The 19567-nt window shown below is 39.5% G+C and overlaps 1 protein-coding gene across 1 annotated transcript in view; it reads right to left on the bottom strand.

Annotated features, from left to right (window-relative positions):
• ATP10A (ATPase, class V, type 10A) overlaps positions 1-19567 on the bottom strand; it is a 120997-nt gene that overhangs the window by 25837 nt on the left and 75593 nt on the right. The window contains exons 4-10 of the mRNA XM_009998756.1: positions 18031-18137; positions 17794-17925; positions 15323-15456; positions 13674-13926; positions 5128-5345; positions 3490-3684; positions 1551-2112 (exon numbers count right to left, since the gene is read on the bottom strand). Of these exons, the coding sequence (XP_009997058.1) occupies positions 1551-2112; positions 3490-3684; positions 5128-5345; positions 13674-13926; positions 15323-15456; positions 17794-17925; positions 18031-18137 (1601 nt within the window). The remainder of the gene's footprint in view (positions 1-1550; positions 2113-3489; positions 3685-5127; positions 5346-13673; positions 13927-15322; positions 15457-17793; positions 17926-18030; positions 18138-19567) is intronic.

The raw sequence follows: 19567 nt of genomic DNA on the forward strand, positions 1-19567 counted from the left end.
ATTTCAATCCAGCCAAGTCTCTCTCTCTTTTTCTCTCTCTCCTTCCCTACCTGGGTGGAGGGGGGAAGGGATCAAGAGCATTGTTGTTGGACCTGAGTCAAACTGTGACACAAAGTCACATCCAATTTGCCTGTAAAGATGCTGCAATTTGCTACAGAACCTGCTCACTGCCAGCACTGATCTTCAGGAACTTGGGCAATGTCACTGCTTGGTTCCTAACTGGCCTTGTTGGTTTTAACCAGGTGGGTCCTAGGTTTGCCTGAAAATTTCTTGATCCATCAAGTGTACTGTGAACACATGGTGACAAAATATTTGAGACTTGGCATAAAATAATATTTTGTTTTAATGCTCAGTTCTCATTCTGAGAACTCATTTCCAAACATTATTTTCTAGGTATGTTATTAGAAATTCTCAGCACTACTAATTCTCTGTTAGTACTTTGGAGGGAAATAGTTTCTACAGATGCTCTATGTACTTTCTGTGATATCAGATCTTTACTAAAAAATTATTCATGAGTACTTTGTCGTTAGTCAAGGACAAGTTGTTCTTAATTTTTTTGGCTCAGCTTTGATTTATATGGCTATAAACAGAAAATTAATGCCAACGTTTTTCTGTATTTCATTAAACCAAAATTACACAGTATAAGCCTTTCACAATTGTTTACTCCAACTAATGTCAAAGTAACCACAAAGTCAATGCACATAGGAAGTACCTCTAGCACTTTCAGGCTCTGTCCATTCATACTGGGGTAACTTTGAATACTGGATGAAATTCAGTGTTGAAAATACAGTAAATTAGATGCAAACTGAGTCATGTAAACCAAAACCCATGTGTCTCCTCTAAAAAGCTCACAGGGTTCTTAGTGAATCCAACCAATGACAATTAACAGCTATTTAAAGTTGTCTTTGTTTCATGTGACATCTGGGTGGAAGAGAAATACTCCATGCTTTAGGAAAGTACTCCATGTTCACAGCTACCCAGCTATCCCTGCTAGTCAACTACATATTTGAAACCAAGACTTCTCATCTGAACAGCATCTCTCTTCTTCTTTGCCACAACCTTTCTGTTTGAGTGGTTAATTGGTTCACAGTGCCTTTTAGTGTCACAGTTAAAATAGCATAAACTCTTTGATTTAAGCAAACGTAATGCAGCAAAAGGAAGTAAAGCTTCACAATGAAAAGGAGAGGGGAGCTGCAATAGGAAGTGCTGGGGTTCATATAAAATACTCAACTAGCCATGCACTGCCAGGCAGGTTTTTCTGAAGAAATATAAATTGCTTTGGCAGAGCTTAAAGAAATTCCTTCAGAATAAAGTTTGCTAGCAGAAGATTTTGTGCAAAAATTAATGTAAACCACCCTTGTAAGGTAAGGAACCAGTAACTTGTTACAGAAAATTTGCTGTCATATCAAAGTACTATAAAAGAGGAGATGTGGCTGCCATTATTGACAACAAAAGTAGGCAGGTCTGTTTCCTAGAGAAGGCAGGATGATGAGTTTTTCAGCAGTTAACCAGAACCACCTCCCTCCCACAAAGGTAAGAAAGAGGTGTACCTGAAGAGCAGGGCAGAAGAAGATCCATAATAACTGAATCTGCTCCTTTAGTGTAAACATTGATTTCATCTGTGAGAGGATGTCTGACCACCACTGACATCCTCTTCCTGACAGAATCGAAGCCCAACGTATGTAATACTTCAAAGCTTAAGGTTCCCAGGTGAGGTAGCTCCACTGATACCTGGTCAGACAGCCTTCCAACCAGAGAACAGTTATATGCCCTTGCTGCATAGACTAGAGCAGCTTCATCTGGACTCTCTGCTTCATAACGGAGTTCTCCTTCCTCAGGCCCGCTCCTCCCAGTTGCCCGGCCTTGCTGGGAGCTGTAGCTGTTGTTGTTCATCTGTGCAGAGTATGCCAGCTTCTCTTCCAGTTTTAAGAAAGTGCTGTCTGTGGACGTAGATGAAAGCACACTGAAGCCAAACCTCTGCATGGATTTGCTTGTGGCTAGACTAGAGGAACTGCTGCTGTTCGATCCAGAGGTCAAGCGGCTCGGCGTGAACCTTCGGATGAAGTCTTCTATGGTTTTTACTGGAGATTTTAGTTCAAATCGATCTCTAACCTTGAGGAGTGAAAAAAAAAACACACCAAAAAACGAATGAACGAAAAGAGAAGAAAAGCTGTACAAGAATTCTGACACCAATCTTCAGTCAAAGCAGCTCCAAGTAAAAGTAATGCCATTTGTACCAGGAGAAAGGAAAGTAAAAGGACAAAACCTGACTTGACAGCAAAAAAACTTACTAGAACTTCAGAACTGTGCCTCTGTTTGAAAGCAGGTATGTTTGTATTAAAACCATTTTTTTCTTCTTTTGCCTCCTTAGATATGGCTAATGCATCAACATTTTGGATGAATAGAAATCATTGGCATTCTTTGTGCATAGTCAGTCGAGGTAGTAAAAAAGAAAAACAAGTTAATGAAAGAGTTTTCTGTTGAGAAGTGGTGGTATCAGGAAAGTTTTATGAGACTGTGCCAAAGTTGACAACATTCTCAATAGGAATATGTTGAAATAAATAATTTCCTGTCTTCTCTTTCATCACCAAAGCATTTTGCATCAGTTTTATCACCTATTGCCATTTACTGAAATATCTTTTACAGACAGAATGTTATTAAAAGGAATAGCATATTCATATTAATAAATATAAAATAATTGTCTAACAGTCTAGCAGTCCTGAAACAGCAGAACTGAGCATTCTCCAAATGTTTCCCTGGCAAAAACCCATGTCATTTTGCAGACTAGTTTACTTTTTATTCCAATCTGGAACAGAAACAACTCTCAGAATTTTCTCCAGAATGGAAATTCCAGCTGCTGGCTACACTCAATACTACATTCCATTCTATTTTTCTCTTACAGATCATTTTGGGATTGCATTTTTGAAATTCTCATTCATCAATGACAATGGTTTAGGTGGATTTGAGCAGTAACGATCATTATTTCTCCTAATAAGCTTAAGATGCATCTTTTACATCAATTGAATATTTTAAGTCATGTTTTTTTCAGTACTTCCTCTTTTTAAAATTTAAAAAAAATGTCTTGGCCTTTTCTTAATTTAATCCATCCATACAAAGTATTCACAGTCAGATAATATTCTTTTCTGCAGAGTCTTCCACATTTATTAGTTGGTGTCCACACACAGTTCCACACATATTTACATTTATTAAATGACTAAGTTACAAGAAATTGAGAAAGTTTCAAAAGTATCTTGAAATTGCTGATGAAAGCTTATTTTACCTTGAAGGTAAGTGAAATAGCTGACATACTCCTCTTAACTAATGCTTAAAGTAACCTGCTTCATCACATAATGGATCTAAGAATTGTTTCCTAACTAGTTCTAGTTGTTCCCCAAAAGAACAGGACGTTTTAATTTCCCCAATTTACAAGATAAATTAGTATCAATGCAAGAGAGTCTTAAGCTCTGTTTTGCTGATTCTTTAACCCACCTTCTGTCGGGGCTGATTTGGTGCAGTCACTACAACTGTATTACATATAGTCAAAGCAATGAAGAAGTCAAAAATGTCACACAGTTCTGGACTCAGATGGCATAAAGGCTGTTCGTGGCTCCTCATGACCTCCAGGTGCTTTGCACATTCATTCACCTTTTCTAACAACCTTGGGTCAGGTGTGATGTCCTTCTCCTAGTAAGAAACAGCAGTGATTATATCTGTGATCATACACATTTCCAAAGCAGCAACAAGCAATATAAGCATTCAAAGCAGCGTCACTATAAAGAGTTTTATGGTACCCTCACACCACAGAGTGCAGGTGGAGAGGAGTGTAAGACACCCATTCTAGACAATAAACAGTTAAAAATGAGCCTACCAATAGGAATTAGTATGTGAGAAACTGTGTTAATCAACTTTTTCACCACAGATAACTACAGTGGCAATATTCATCTACTTTGGGAGTAGTGGATAAGAGTTACATACTGATACTGCTCCCTCTCCCCTACCTAACTCGAAATATTTATTACCTATTACTAAAGGATGGCACAATTCAGAGTCTGAAAGAGGGGAAAAAATTAGACCACAATGACATTCAAAGCTTGGTCTTCTATCAGTACAATAAAATTAAGCCATATGGGATTGTTTGTTAGCTAACAACAACTATCCACACATTTGAAAGCAATTCATGTGGCTTTTTACACCGAAACACAGAGCACATTCCACTCTATTTCATCAGCACTTCCCACTTATTTAATCTGTTTCTTGTCAGAGCAAACCCCGGTATTTTTTGAGAGGATGGATGGAAGGATATAAAAGATTAGAAGATACACCAATCTAAAGTTCTTCTTTCAGTAGAATTTTATCTGCTGATGCTCAGGAGCTGATGAATCTGAGCCACCACAGAACCCTATGTGTAAAAACTGCAGCTCGGAGTTGCACTGTACTTGGAATTGCAGTTTGTTTTAAGGGTGAATTTGTGTCAACATGCAAAATCCCTAGACAAGACTTGGCTTCTCTGCTTTTATTAGCATTCAGTTCATCTAAAAATTCCCCAGAATTACAATAGTATGAAATAAGAAAAAAAAAAAAAAAAAGCAAAGTTGTAAGGATATTAATTCACCAATGTTTTCAAATGGAGTTTTGGGGTTTAAAAAAAAATGCAACACGTGCAATCCACTGATAACCCTGGACTACACAAAAAATGATGCTATGGTGTATGTCAGCCCTGTCTAATAATTGGAATACCCAGGATCCAGCCCAGTACTTGTTAGTTTTAAAATCCTCTGATGAAAGACAAATGACGAGGCATATGCAGAGCAGTTAGAATCCTTGTCTGCAAACATTATGCTACTCTCAGCTTATGTAGATAAAAGCAAGGTATACATTTTCTTTTCAAAATCAAGGTATAACTAAAACAAAGGTTTAGCTTGTTCCCACAGAGATGGGTATTTAGATAAGATCTATGCCAACACTTGATTGTTTTTGTACAAACAGCTGTGATTACAGATGCAAAAATGGCAAGATGAAGTCTGTCAGAGGTACACAATGTGCTACAGATTTCTTCACCTTTCCCTTTCCAGGACATTGTTCTATTACAAGATGCAAGACACTGTGCATTAAGTTCTCATGACTTACCATGGGGCTACTGAAGGCAGTGTGCTTTGAGAGTATGCTTGCTCTTTTTGCTTCAGCTCTGCTACCCGTGCGCCGGTGGGTTTTGGTGCTCTGGCTTCTGTGGATGACTTTGATGCTCTGATGGCTGCAGATACTACCACGCTGGGAGAGAGTTCCTCCTTTTGGGGCTGCCTCTTCTTCCTCAGAATCAGGTTCCTGGTACATCGCTAAGCGTTTGGCTATCAGTAAAAACACAGAGGGAGAAATGTTGTGTATGCTGAACATGACTGACAAAGAGAGGTCTTCACTTGCAGTCTGGGAAAGAAACACAGTGACTTTGTTCAAGTGATCTGGTTTTAACATCATACTGTGCCTTTCCAGTAAAAATTAATGACTCCACTATCAGGGGATAATACAGTCTAGACTTAATTGAATGGTAGTATCTAATGGAGGATGCAGATAACATCATTAGAAATGTAAAGCAACACACTGTCTCCCTCATCACCCTACTCTCTCTGAAAGGCAGTAAGACTCTGCAGTAACACACTGCAGTTCTGAAGACTATTCCACAGCTCAGCCTGATGAAATCAAGCAAATAATTTGCTCTTCGCTTGCAGCCTGGGAAGGAAATAAACAGAAAACTTGCATGTGCTTTCCAACAGAACATGGACATTTCACAAAACTTATTTTCCAGCAAAAATTTCACGTCTACCCAATACCTGTTAACTGATGTCTGAAATGTCCTCAGATCAACACACCTACAAGACACTACTGCCCTTGTTTTATATGCAGTGATGAGGTACAGACAGAGTAAAAGCCTCGCCCAAGGTCAGGGCCATCTGGTGGACAGTGGAGACATGAACCCAGATTCTTGACTTGTAGCCCAGTGCTAAAACAGCCCTGGAGTCCATCCCTTCCTCTCTGAACAGCATGGTAGCCAGGACAATGCAGCACACACTGTAAGAAACAGGGAACCCTCACCTGCTGCAGTCACCATTTGCTGCAGAAAGCAATACCTACTGTACCTAGAAAGAAAGAGGTTTTCCAAAAGATACCTTTCAGATTAACACTTCCCCAGTCAATAACGCAGCTACAACAATTAATGTTAGAAACCCACTCTGACAGTTTGATAAACAGAAGTTGAAAAGGAAACAACCATGGCATACAGCCCCTTGACTGACATGTTCCATGTTGCTTTAACTGATGCATAATGTATTTTTCCACCCCTAAAGTCCATGGGCATTTAATAGTCTGGGTTCTTCATTAGGCAGGCACATGCCACTTTAACAGGTATTTATTTATTCCTTCATTAGGCTTCATTGAAAGGCTTTTCTTCATACTTGCAAAACTAACCACACCATCCAGATACACAGTTACATGCTTGTGGTTTGGCTTTGTTTCAGTTCTCTGATGTAACAAATTAGACTTTCGTAATGTTGAATGATAAATCACTAGTTAATTATTCAGGCATTCAGCAGCAACAAAAAAATCCCAAGAAACCCATGAAGACTTTTCTTCCAAAATACTTCCTGAGAAAAATCTTGCATTACATATAGTGCTTTGGCACGGGATCATTTTTTTAACATAGTTCAAACACATGATCAAAGAAAAACCCATCCTTGCCATCTGCTGCAATTTTCAAACATGTTTTAGCTGTCAGAAGGTAGTTGGAGGAGTTGAAATAAGACCAGACACACTACATGGTGATAGCTCTATCAGTACAATGTAGTACATCAGAGGTTATTTCAACTCCATTTGGAACATACATAGGCTTTGTCTGAAACGTAGGAGCTGGGAGAGCTTCCCAGTCCTGGCTGTGTTGTTTCTCTAACTGCATATGCCCAGGTACATAATACCCTGTGCTGCACTCTGTGGGAAGAAAATTCAGGCCATGTTGGTACAAAGGGCCATGGTGCACTTGGAGACATGCAGAAGAGATTGCAGGGCACACTGCAGATCACTTCTGCTCTACAGCTGGAATACAGCCCTGCAGCCCAGGCCATGAGGCTGATGCAGGGTAACTGTGGATGACTGAGGAGTTTCCTTCATTAGGATTATATGGTGTGATTCATGCTCCTCTGTGTTATGTAGTGGGAAAGAGATGAAGCAACAGCACGTTCAGTGCTGTGAGGGCAGCCACTCATTGAGCTACTAAGCTGCAAAAAAAAGGGCACAGCACTCTTGCCCTCTCCTTTCAGCATCCTTTGGTTTATATGACAGTTCAAAAGCTTAGGGAAGTCACTGGTCTCCTCAGCCCTTCTGTTAGGTGGTAAGGAGCTGCAAGGAAATAAAGCTCACTTCACCTGCACAGGCTGCTACCTGCTACTTGCTGCATGTGCTTTGAGGCAGCAGAGTTCTAACCTGTCCCATCACTCTTGCCCACTGATTCCCACTGTCTTCTATTCAGGAAGCCTCTATGCACTTTTCCAGTGGAAGCACAGGTTCCTATACTGTGAATTGAACTCAACTGATCATAGCTTTGCTTCTATCAGGAGGGTACACTGAGGGTCCAAAGTGATCTGCAGCATGCTACAGGCACTGGTCCAGGCTCTTGGTCAAGATATAAGTCAGGCTGCTCACTGTTCACTGCCAGCATCCCAGCTCATTTCTGTAGGAAATGCAGGCACACAAGGAGGGAAGGAATCACGTGGATATCGTAGTGTGTAATTTTAACAGGATGCCTCAAGTAGCAGAATCGAGTGTCACACTGAAGGATTTCCCTTTGCTGAAGGTCCTTTTCTGCACTGGGGAAGTATGATGGAGTGCAAATCCTGGGATAAGGCCCGTGGAGGGTAGTTCCCAGTCTGGCAGTACAAGCTCTGCCTCAGATATCTCCTGCAGGCTCCCAGCTGCATGCTGCACACCCCAGACTGAAATACCATCACTCAAGATGACACACCAGTAAGGTTTTCTGCACTTTTACCAGTGTTTAAGACTTAAATAAATCATAAGAAACACAGTTTTGTGCCTCAATTTCACTAGGGCTCTTGGCAGCAAACCCAGTCTCAGAAAGAGCTGGTGTAACATGTGGATGTGCAACCTCTCTCAGGAAAAGAATAAGAAAAGCTTGGATTTGCCATAAACTTCCTCATTGTGGATGCTGGGCATTTGAATGGCAGATTGACAGAATGCTGCACTTCTTCTCATAACAGGAAATATTCCTTGACAGGGAAAGCACTGCTATAATTAGTCTTCTACAGTTTTGCAAAATGTCCTACCCAGTTGGTTCAGCTCCCTTCCAAGTAGTTTTTTTAAAAAAGGACATACATTTTCTTTAATAACCATACCTAATTTAAGCTCCTACTCCAAAAATACATCTTGAAATGCATGACTCCGAAGACTGAACTGATTATAATTTTATTCTGTATAAAAACTCTATGGTTAAGCAGAGAAGGCATTTCATGCAAGTTATGTTTGCATCCCATATATATCTGTATTCTTCATTGTTCTTTCTGCTTTCTTACATTATATTTTTGTCTGTTTTCTATATTTTGTTTATTCAACACAGCAAAAGCTGTTTCCTCAGCTTATTTATTGGAAATGTACCAATAGCACTGTCCTTTCAGTCTATGTAATATTAGCTGCCTTCTGGCTCTCTACACAGGTTTTCATTGTAGCACATTCATTTAATTGTTCCTACCTCTGAGAAACAAGAGAAAAAGGGCAAGTAGGTAGAAGATGAGAATCTCATGTAACCAAGTCAAATGGAATTCTTTGGGAACAAGTGGTGTTATTTCAGTTTTATAGCAAGGCAAGCTGGATAACCAAAAAGCAGGCCTGAGCACCTTTGAACATCTCAAGTGCAGTCTTAGGTGTTATGCAATGGTTTGAAGAAATAATGAAACCCAGTTCAATCATCACATTATGGCTGAGGTTCACAATGCGCATCGTGTGCTTTTGAGAACACACTGTTCTGTCCACCCACTCAGCCCTCTCCTGATTCAGAACTTTTTCCTGTGAACATTATAACCTGAAAGACATTGTGGTGGGATGCTTTTTCAGTTTCAGCAGTGAAAATGGATGGCCTCGATCTTTTGTTGCTTAGGGTGGTTTTGATTAAGAGCAAAGACACAAACAACGTTGAGAAAAGCAGCAATTCAATTAATGGAAGGAAAATTTCACTATCTTTATTCCTGCTTCTCTGGAGATTTTCCAGAAAAAATGTATTACCTGTCTCAAAACACGAGCCATTCTCTATAAATCTCTATAGGATTTAAAATGAGGCACTGCCCATGGACTGAGTTCTACATCTGCTGGCACTGACCATCACCTCTGTTACCAACAAAAATATTTCAAAAAGCAATAACAAATGGAAAGAGAAAGTACAAACAAGCTACACAGTGACTGAAGCACCCAGGCCTGCTAAAGGTCTTGATCTTTCTGGGGAAGGCCTAAACAGTCTCCATGCAGCCCAAACTGGCAAATTCCCATAGTTTGAGCCCTGTAAGTGCACAATTCATCACCTAAATATTATAGGTGACCTCAACAATGCTGAATATTTGACAGAGCTTGCATCGTGGAACTCACACCTTCTTCTCAAAGCCTCCACAAGTGTTCCTGGATACCTCTTCAGTGCTAAGCTCCTTCAGAGCAGTACCCATGAGTAATACTTTGTGCTACCTCCAGTTGGCCAAGAGTTTCCACCCCACACCGATGGAACTTATTGGCCTCTCATTGATGTATTTGTCACCTCTTGTCTAGACTAAAAACAATGCAATACTCCTGGGCGTGGTGCTATCAGCCTTGCAAGAAACTTAGAGCTAATACAAAACCCTGGGGGAAAATGTTTTACTCAGCAAATTAATGCAAAATACCCTTTGCTCCCTAAACAACCCCCAAAAAGTATTAAATCTCATTCGGGGTTTCAGTTTTTATTTTGGGAGCCTTTAACTGCTTCAACCCTGCACAAGGTCTACATGTGATGCAAAACAGAACTGTCCTTAGTAATCATAAAGTTCACCTTTCACCTGGGGCATTGACATGGCTTTGTGCAAGACATTTCTGAAGAAAATAAAGACACACTCTGCTCAAGAAAAGACACACTGCCTCAAATATACCAAAGCTAACATAGCATTCCATATGCCTTTTAAGCAGCCTGGGCCCAAACAAATTGTGCACCACATTCACAGGGAGAAGAAGATGGAGGAAGAACAAACTAGATGTGAGGAAATTCACATGAATTGTTTAATGCACTAGTGGAAGGAACTTGGATATGGCAACGACAAATAACAATCACTGCAGAACAGAAATGAATTGGATAACTGCTCATAACTGAACACATTTTAGGGAAGAAAAAGCTTATAATGCAGCATAGAGAAAATTTGTGAAGGCAATGCACAATCTGTTCACTGAGTAATTAACAGATATGTGGCAGTCCTAGATCATGCAGAAAAAAACACTTCAACAGAAAGTTGACGGTCCAAACTGAGGAAATTTTAGGTCTCAATCTGCCACTTCAGGCCTAACTTTTCCCCTGTGTGTGGCTGTAGCCCTGGATATAAGGCCTGTAGGTGACTTCAGAGGGAAAAATGCCAGAACTTCTTAGCATGGGGGAAAAAAAAGTGTGTTACACCTTAACCTTGTTCTTCAATATGGCTGAATGGACATGTTCTGACTGAAATCTGTCCCCCAGAATTCATGCCTGAGGCAAACATCTGGCATGGAAAACCTGAACAAAACAGTTTTGTAAAACTATCTAGAACTGAAAACATAATCTGATCACAAGAAGAGTCAAGCAACTGGAATAACAGGCACTGCTACCCAGCTACAGTAGGGTAACAAACTTAGTCCAAAGAGCTCAGAAGAGGGTTTTTTCCACCCTGAGCTATTGGCTTTTGTAGTAGAAAATGACCTGTTGCCTTAAGCCTTTGAATCTTCACCTGTGTGCAACAATTTTAAATTCATTTCTTAATCTAAAGTGCCACTCAGAGTTTGATTCCAAGTAACAAACCACTCAGCCTGAAAAATTGCTCAGATAAGTGAAGGAAGACAGAGATCAGCTTGTAAAGAGGTAAGAAAAGGGTGCTGTGTTTTACTCGCTTTCCTGGTGTATGTGGAAGCCTCAGATGACCTGACAAGTGAAGGGGTTTAGAATTTTCTGATTCATGAAAACTTTAGCAAAGCTTGAGGTGCAGAGCTGGGTGGCATCAGTTACAACACACGCCCCAAAACTTCAGAGGGGAATTCAGATACTCTGGTATAAGACATAGAAACATGGTCAAAAATTCAAATGCAAGTAAGCACACAGCAATGAAATGTTGTTGATGCACTTCCTAAAAAGAGTAAGAGCTGTGAGACATTTTACCAGGTCTAAATGAGAAGGTTTTAGCAGCAGAAAATATATGAGATAGTTAGAAAATCAGACTGGAGAACAGAGCTAACAAAAGACTTCAATGATTAATAGTGTTGTGTTATTAATCCTGATTATAGGGAAGAAAATATATAGAAATAATCACCAATTATATACAGAATGACAGAGAAAGACCTATTTTCAGTAGAAGAGGAAAAAAAAAAAAGAATAAAATAGTGTGAGGGATTTCTGTGTGAATTTTAAATTTGTATTTATCAGAAATTGTATAGTGACTGGAGTCACATATGAGAAAAGAATGACCAAAATAATACTCAGTTTATTTTATGTAGCTGACATTCTGTTTTTAGTGAAATTCACTCTGCTTTCAGTAACGTTTATATTGTAATCTGAAATCATAAGAGGAAAGCATGCACAAACTTAGATTTCTATATGACTTTAGATACACTAGACAACTACATCACTTTAGAAGAAAATAGATCTGACACTCAATACTCAAACTCAGGAGCCTGAATTCAGCTTACATATTAGCTGCTGATACCAAGCTCATAAAAATACCCTTTCTGAATTGTTTTAGTTGGTAGCACCATCATTCCAGCAAGCAACAGAGCACAATCTGAAATTTGCATAGACAAGAAAATGGACAACGGCAAGGAAGAAGTAAAAAATAATGAATCTTCCAGTGCCTGAAGGGGGCCTACAGGAAAGCTGGGGAGGGGCTTTTTGCAAGAGCATGTAGCAATAGGACAAGGGGGAATAGATCAAAACTGGAAGAAGGTAGATTTAAGTTAGACATTAGGAAGAAATTCTTTAGTATGAGGGTGGTGTGACACTGGCACAGGTTGCCCAGAGAAGCTGTGGAAGCCCCATCCCTGGAAGTGTTCAAGGGTAGCGTGGATGTGGCTCTGAGCAGTCTGATCTAGTGGGAGGTGTCCCTGCCCATGCAGGGGGTTGGATCTGGATGATATTTAAGGTTCCTTCCAACTCAAACCATTCTATGATTCTATGAGCCTATGAATAATCAGAGCGTTCCAAGCAGGACTGGGAGTCCATTAACGTACTCTTAATGCTTCTCTTTCTTACTTGCAGTACAGAGGTAGGAAGTCACAGTTCCCTGTTTCAGCTCTTCTTTCTGTAACACTGGGATAACAACACTGAAACAGAGTGCCTTCAATTTAAAGTCCCAGTACTACTTTATAGCAGGAGAAAAAAGAACAATCCTTGCATAACCCAAAACTTCAAAATACCTTTTTCCAATTCAGAACCTTAGGAACTCTCTAAAGCATGTTTTAGATTCTCCAGTCTATTTTGATTATTTCTTTTATTTTGTATCTTATTTGTAAGCTGAACTTCTGTCACGGTCTTTGAAAAAACTTTCTAATCATTGATCTTTATATGTTCTGCAGATGAAGAAAGTTATTTTTTGCAAGTAAGAATGCAGTACTGCAGTTATCAATAGTTTCCTGCATGCAGACAGTGTGATTTGAAGAGTTAAGATCTGTTTTGTTAAAAATGATAACAAGAAAATGTCAGAGGAAAATAGCATGAATTACAAACAAGTCACAAAACTGGATACCACTTCATTTTAAAAGGGTGATGAGATGACACAGGGATGACAACCCTCGCATTCCCTTGTGACAGAGAGTGACTTTTAATGTTTCAAGAACTCAATACTGAGGGGCATTCTTTCAACTGCAGCGTTCACAGAGCAGTGAAGATACCTCAATGCAGACACCTGTCACAAAGGAGCACTGAAAAGAATCTGACAAAGCTAACAAACATGTTATTAGATCAGATTATGGCTCTTGTTAATAAGAAAATCAGTAGCTTTGTTTACATCTACTTCTCAGCACAAAAGGATCATCTTATTCCAGGTATTCAATCAGACACTGCCTGTAGGCTTAAAATTTGTCGTTTACATGGTATACTTCAAACACAGAACCCAATGGTGATACCAGTGGCACTATGCAATTTGCTTAAGTTAGCCACGTGCTCAAGTGCTTCACATGAGTGAAAACCAGAAGCTTTAACTGTCTTGCCAACATATTGTAGATGTGATAGAACATTTTGCTACAATTGCCATTGCCAGCAGAACACAGACATCAAATGACACTCATCTGGAAACAGATATTATGGAGTTTGCTGACTGGATCCACACCATTTCTTTTGTTTTTCTTTTTGATTTAAGATTACAGGAACTTTTTAGATCAGATTGCCCTAAGTAAAACTGTTAGACAGAAAACAAAACCATGAGCCTCACCGTTGTCATCATGGGAATACTCTATTCCAGAAACAGTGCATCTTCGGAAAACCATCTTGTTTTCAGTAAGTGTCCCAGTCTTGTCTGAAAAGATAAACTGCACCTGACCTAAGTCTTCTGTGATATTTAAAGCTCGGCATTGCAGCTGAGAGTCTGTCTCCTCATCATATAAATCTCTGTCTTGATGAATAAAGTAGACTTGGCAGATTTTAACTATTTCGATGGATACATACAAAGAAATCGGAATCAAAACCTAGAATACACAAACAAGAAAGAAAATTAGGAGAAACCAGAAGAAATGATACACTGAATTAGTCAAATCTAGTTAATTTGGTACTGGACTAGAAAGTAAAGAGGCTATGTATTTTAAGCATGTGTTGTAAAGTTACTAGCATCCTTGAAAAGAGTTTATTCACTGTGTCAGATGAGGAAAACCTAAGCTGAATTACAGAGCTGAAGTGCATTGTTATATCTAGAAGGGTGATTACCAAAACTTGGACAGAAGTAAAAAGTGGGTAACTAAAAGAACCAAGAAACAAATAATCCCAAGCAGACAACACACTGAAAATCCTGTATATGTGAAAGAATGGGATAAATATATTCTGCATAAATAGTAGACTGATTTCAATCACTTTGAAAGAATAAAAATTAAAAAAAGTGTAAACCTCTTCACAGGAAAAATAATTTTGGCTGTTGAGAATTGTCAAAAATCCATGAAATAATTTTTCCTTGAGTTTTTCCATACAGCTGTAATTTAGGACAGAAATTCCTGACTGCACACACTATTTAGCTGATTGAGTTAGGTATAAGCGACATATAGCACGTATATAATTGGCAAATATGGTTATTTTAACAAAACCTACAATTAAATGCTGGTGTTTAAATAACTCTGTGGTGAATTTTTCAACAAGTATTATAACCCAATACCTTTAGGCAAAACGTCATTTAACTCATCCTTTCTCATTCCCTTTTAAAAAGGAGTTGGTGCCTCTAGTAAAGTTACCTCCTCTAGTGTTCCACTTGGCATGTCTTCCCATGTCCCAGTGACATGAGTCTCAATTACTTCTCCTAACTTATTATCACCTTCACCATTCAAGATGTGTTTACCAGAGTTTGCTATCTATCTGAGATAAGGAGATTTTAAGAGCCATAACTTTGAAAAGCAGCTAAAAAAGGACACAACCTACGTTCATACCAGGACACTGCACCCAAAGTGGCATGCACAGTCTATGAGGTGTTGTTCCACAGAGGGTGGATATGAAGCATGAAGCTCATTTTCCCAAAGTAGGGCCCACTGCATCTTACCTCTTCCTACCTAGTTTAAAATAAAATAACTTGGGGAAGGTTCTCAGATGATTTTCTTCTCCCATGCCAAGGGAGATATGACCACTTACTGTGTGCATCAGTTCATTTATCATCTTTTTTACTACTGGGTAGATGACTTCTATTATTCAATTTAGCTGTCTGATTATATAATATCACAATCCCTGTAGTTAAAATTTAATGTCAGTGTGACTAAATGTATGTTTTAGTGCTTGATTATCTTCTTACATGCCTTAGTGGTAGAAGGGGTACTACACATACTGCACATTTATAGCTTTATTACAGCAAACTATGAGCAGATGTGGCAGCAGGTACAACTTGATTACCTGGAAAACGATGATCACTGTGAGAAATAAATATACTGAAGCTAAAACAGGAGACAAATTTTTGCCATCAGGCCCCGGGACATCAAAAATTGGTTTCTTCTTCTCATCATATTGCCATACCCATAGCCCATGACCTGCAGAAGAGTTGAAAGAGAGAAAAATGCAAATTACCTCCAAGAAAAAAATGCTTACAACACGAATTTGTTCTTAGACTTGAGTTACGTGGGAAAGTGATGTTTGTTTTCAACTACCTTGCATAACTTTTGAAAAGGGCCACAAAACCAGGAGTGTTTTTTGCCTTGGGATCTGGAGTTTGAGAAAGGGGTTTGTCTGGCCTTGAGGACACCATGCAAGAGTTGTTTCACATAACTGTATCCAAATGGGCTGGCCAGTCTAAACTGGTAGTTCAGGCTCTTTCTGTGATCCGCAGAGAAAACCAGACTATATAACAAACTGATTCATTTCAGCAATAGCTGATGTGTTAAAACAAAAGAACTCAAATGATTTCACTAGGTGTATCACTAGTCAGCTATCACTACACATGTTTCAGCTGGATAATGTCAGAAGAGACTTCAGTCTTACTGTGAATCTTACCCACCATGTCTACAGAACTAATGAAATAACAGTATCAGCAGAGTCAAGGGCATGGATGCTGAGGAACTAAGAACAGAAGAAATTCTCAGCCTTACTGGGGAGGGACTTTTTAGTAGGGCATGTAGTGCTAGGACAAGGGCTAAGTTTTCAAACTTCAAGAGGGTAGATTTAGATTAGGTGCAAGGAAGAAATTCTTTCCTGTGAGGGTGGTGAGACACTAGAACAGGCTGCCCAGGATGTCCCCTCCCCAGAAATGTTCAAGGCCAGGTCGGATGGGGCTTGGAGGAAGCTGGTCTAGTGGGAGGTGTCCCTGCCCATGCAGGGGGGTTAGCACTAGATGATCTTTAAGATCCCTTCTAAACCAAACCATTCTGTGATTGTGACTTATGTTCCCAGTGGACTCTGGGATACTAATGGTGTGCCTTCCATGGCTGGCCTATGATTCTATCCCAGTGAAACCAAGGCATGTCTACATTTTTATTCCTCATAAAAAAACTTGCAAGCCCCACATTGAGAACCATTTACATTAAGACTTGTTTTATAAATTTCCTGACTCGGATTTTCAAAATAATGAGTTAGGTGTTATGCCTCCACTTTTTCTTTTTCAACTGAAGGCACAAAAACTGCCTGGCTCTTAGAGAACACAGCTTTGCATGTGTTGGAGCACCAGGCACCTCTGGTTTCCAAGGGCTCCAACAAATTTCTCTCCAGCTGCTTTTGGCTGTTGCCACCTCTCACAGTCGGCTCTGGCCCTCTGCTGGTGGTGTCCATCCTTGGAGCAGAAGTGGCAGAAGGGAAGGGTATGTGTCACCTACTGTGTGCCACCTCCTCCCCTTCATATTTATGCATGTCAAGTGTTCCACTGAAGCCACTGCAGAGCACATCCCTGCTGCTGCTCTGAGGGCAGCACCTCGGATGCAGTGGCAGAGGGGACAGCAGGGTCTGCCTGCAATTAAGCCTCATGTGGCACTTCAGCCCTGAGGACTGTGCTCTGCAGCACTGAGGCACTACAAAAAGAGGGTCCTGAACACAGTAGAAATAAATATGCTGTGATTCACAGGTAGAAAAACAAATCTTTTAAGCAGCATTTAACAATACCTGGAAAAAGGCACAGAGAGATGTAATAAATGGCATAAGATTGTTATTAAACTACAGCACGGTGGCTAGGAAACGTGCTGGTGTTCATGTGGTGTGACTCACACACACACATGACAGAACACATCAACATTAAGGATGTAGAAAATATATGCCATACATAAAGAATCATTTTGGGTGCCAAAGGTAACACACAACTCCTTCTTAGAAGTGAAAAGAAAAACAACCTGAAGAGCATTAACCTGAACCTCATCATTTCCTTAAACACTCCATGATGTCTTGAGAGTCTTCTACTTGGATTCGTGCATATTGAGATGTTTGTTTCTTTCTTCTATGTTAAAGCTGCAGCCTTAGGGTCAGTGTGTCAAGGTTGATTTAATAAATAGTCCTGGGGATTAGCACTGTTCTAATCATGCTTATTCTCTATTCATAAATTACTTTGTTGACTAATGAATGGCATGCTACACTCCACCACCTGTAACTTTGAGGGGACTACATATAAACCTATTTTGGACTTGACTTTTTTGAATGCTGTCAAGGCTAGTAGCATTTAAGCTTTCAGATCTCTGGTACTAACAGCATATATTTGATTGATTCTAAGAAGATCAGCTTATGTATCAAGACATCTTGATTTCAAAGAAGAAAACCAACCAAAATTAGAAAGCATGGAGGCAGCTTCGTGGATCCGACGTTTTGGCAGATACGTATGTTTTTCATAAAGCTAAGTGCATGAATCCTAAGAGAGCCTGACACTTAAGTTTCTACTTTGAAAGAGCACTTACCAATGGCAGAGAACAGACACATGATTAGAAGTATGAGGACACACCAAAGGACATCAGCATTCATCTGCCTTTCAAGCTTACTGCGTTTGTAACGGGGGCCGTTATTATTTAACAAAGCTTTGGTCTCATGCCCTGCAGAAGCAATTACAGCAAATGATGTTATTTAGATTTTTGTTACTGTTTTAAGGAAACTATAAAAAGGTGGTATGCCTCATCAGACAGCAAAACAGCTTTTACCTGCATAGATTACTATTCCTGCAACCTCTTCAGTATTTCTAATGGTACATCCACGTAACAAAAGATTTTCTTTGAACAGTCCATCTTTTTTGCCATTTTTATGTACACTGCAGAAAATGTAAAGACAGAACAAAGCACAGCATGTCAAAACATTAAGTTTGTTACATCATACTACTCCATAACATAGCAAGCCCAGGAAACAGCTTCAAAGTTTAAGAAGTGGTTTTTTTTCCACCTGCTTGTGAAATATTTTCTTAGATCTTCCTCCTGGGAAGATTCTCTGCCAGAATTTGAAAACTGAGAATACCTACCCAAGAACCCCAGCCATGCAGCAGCCCAGCTGGAGCAGTTGCTGTTGGATATACAAATGTACTGGACAAATGCTCACTACAGATAATGCAGGCCAAACTTACAGCATGTGTGTAGATTATCTAATGCTTTGAGAATACATTGGACTCACTGTGCATGTGCAAATTGGCTGCACAATTACAGTTAATCCAGCCCACCTGAGGAGCAGCTGTGTTGTGCACATGATTAACCCACCATTCACATGTTCTTTCAAAGAAATCCTAGAAAGAAATATGGTGAAACTGGGAAAAGGCTGTGCCTCAGAAGCAGGGACACTAAGGAAGATGTGCCAGGGATAATACACTTCCTTTCAGTGAAAAAGAAAGGCAAAAAATTCCATGTGTTCATCAGTGAGAACAGAAATTCCTTTCAGAATTATCTCACTGACTTTTTTAAGAAAGATGAACTGGCCTGAGCTCTCATGATTCATATTGACTAGCACCAAAACACACGAGAAGAATGGAACAAAGTAACATTTCCACTACAACATATTGTCCACTGCATATGGACTGGCTCAAATTCCAGCTGAGGAGAAATACATTAAACAACCTTATGAGAAATAACTGTCACCAGGGAAAGGCTAAACAGTAACAACAACAATTTAAAAATAGTATTAGGATTAATTACTAGGCAAAGCAGACAACCCAAATAATAATAATTTCAAACCTCTTCTAAATGAAAAAAAAAAAAAAATTCAATAAATTGCAGCATCCCAATGCCTCAGAGAAGATTAAACCCAAGTCTGAAGCATTTAAATGTTCTGTGTTCACTTTCAGAGCATCAAACCCATCACGCTTCCAAAGTCTAAAAAACAATGCAACAAAAAACTGGTAAAAGCTGAGAACTCAGGAGAAGTCCTGAAAAAGTGTATGTGCTATGCTACAATTAATATTGTGCTGCTGCAGTGTTGAATTTTATGGCTACCTGAATTTGAGCACTTAAAATCATGTGTCCCTTGAAATCCCTAAACTGGCTTAAAACTGTGCCTTTTAGAAAAAGGTAGAGTTATTTTTAATTGTTCTCTATTTTCTAAGCCTTCACACCTCATTTATATCCTCACGCTTTTCTCTGATTGTTAGAATCCTTTCCTAAATGAGGGTCAAAATTCTAACTTTAGCACATGCTTCTAGGATCTCAGGCCTCAAGAACTGTCTCAAATATCTTGAGATTTGCAAGAGGTTCACACTGG

Source organism: Chaetura pelagica, unplaced genomic scaffold, assembly GCF_000747805.2.
Source record: "Chaetura pelagica isolate M959 unplaced genomic scaffold, ChaPel_1.0 scaffold120, whole genome shotgun sequence".
In the NCBI taxonomy this organism is placed as follows: domain Eukaryota; kingdom Metazoa; phylum Chordata; class Aves; order Apodiformes; family Apodidae; genus Chaetura; species Chaetura pelagica.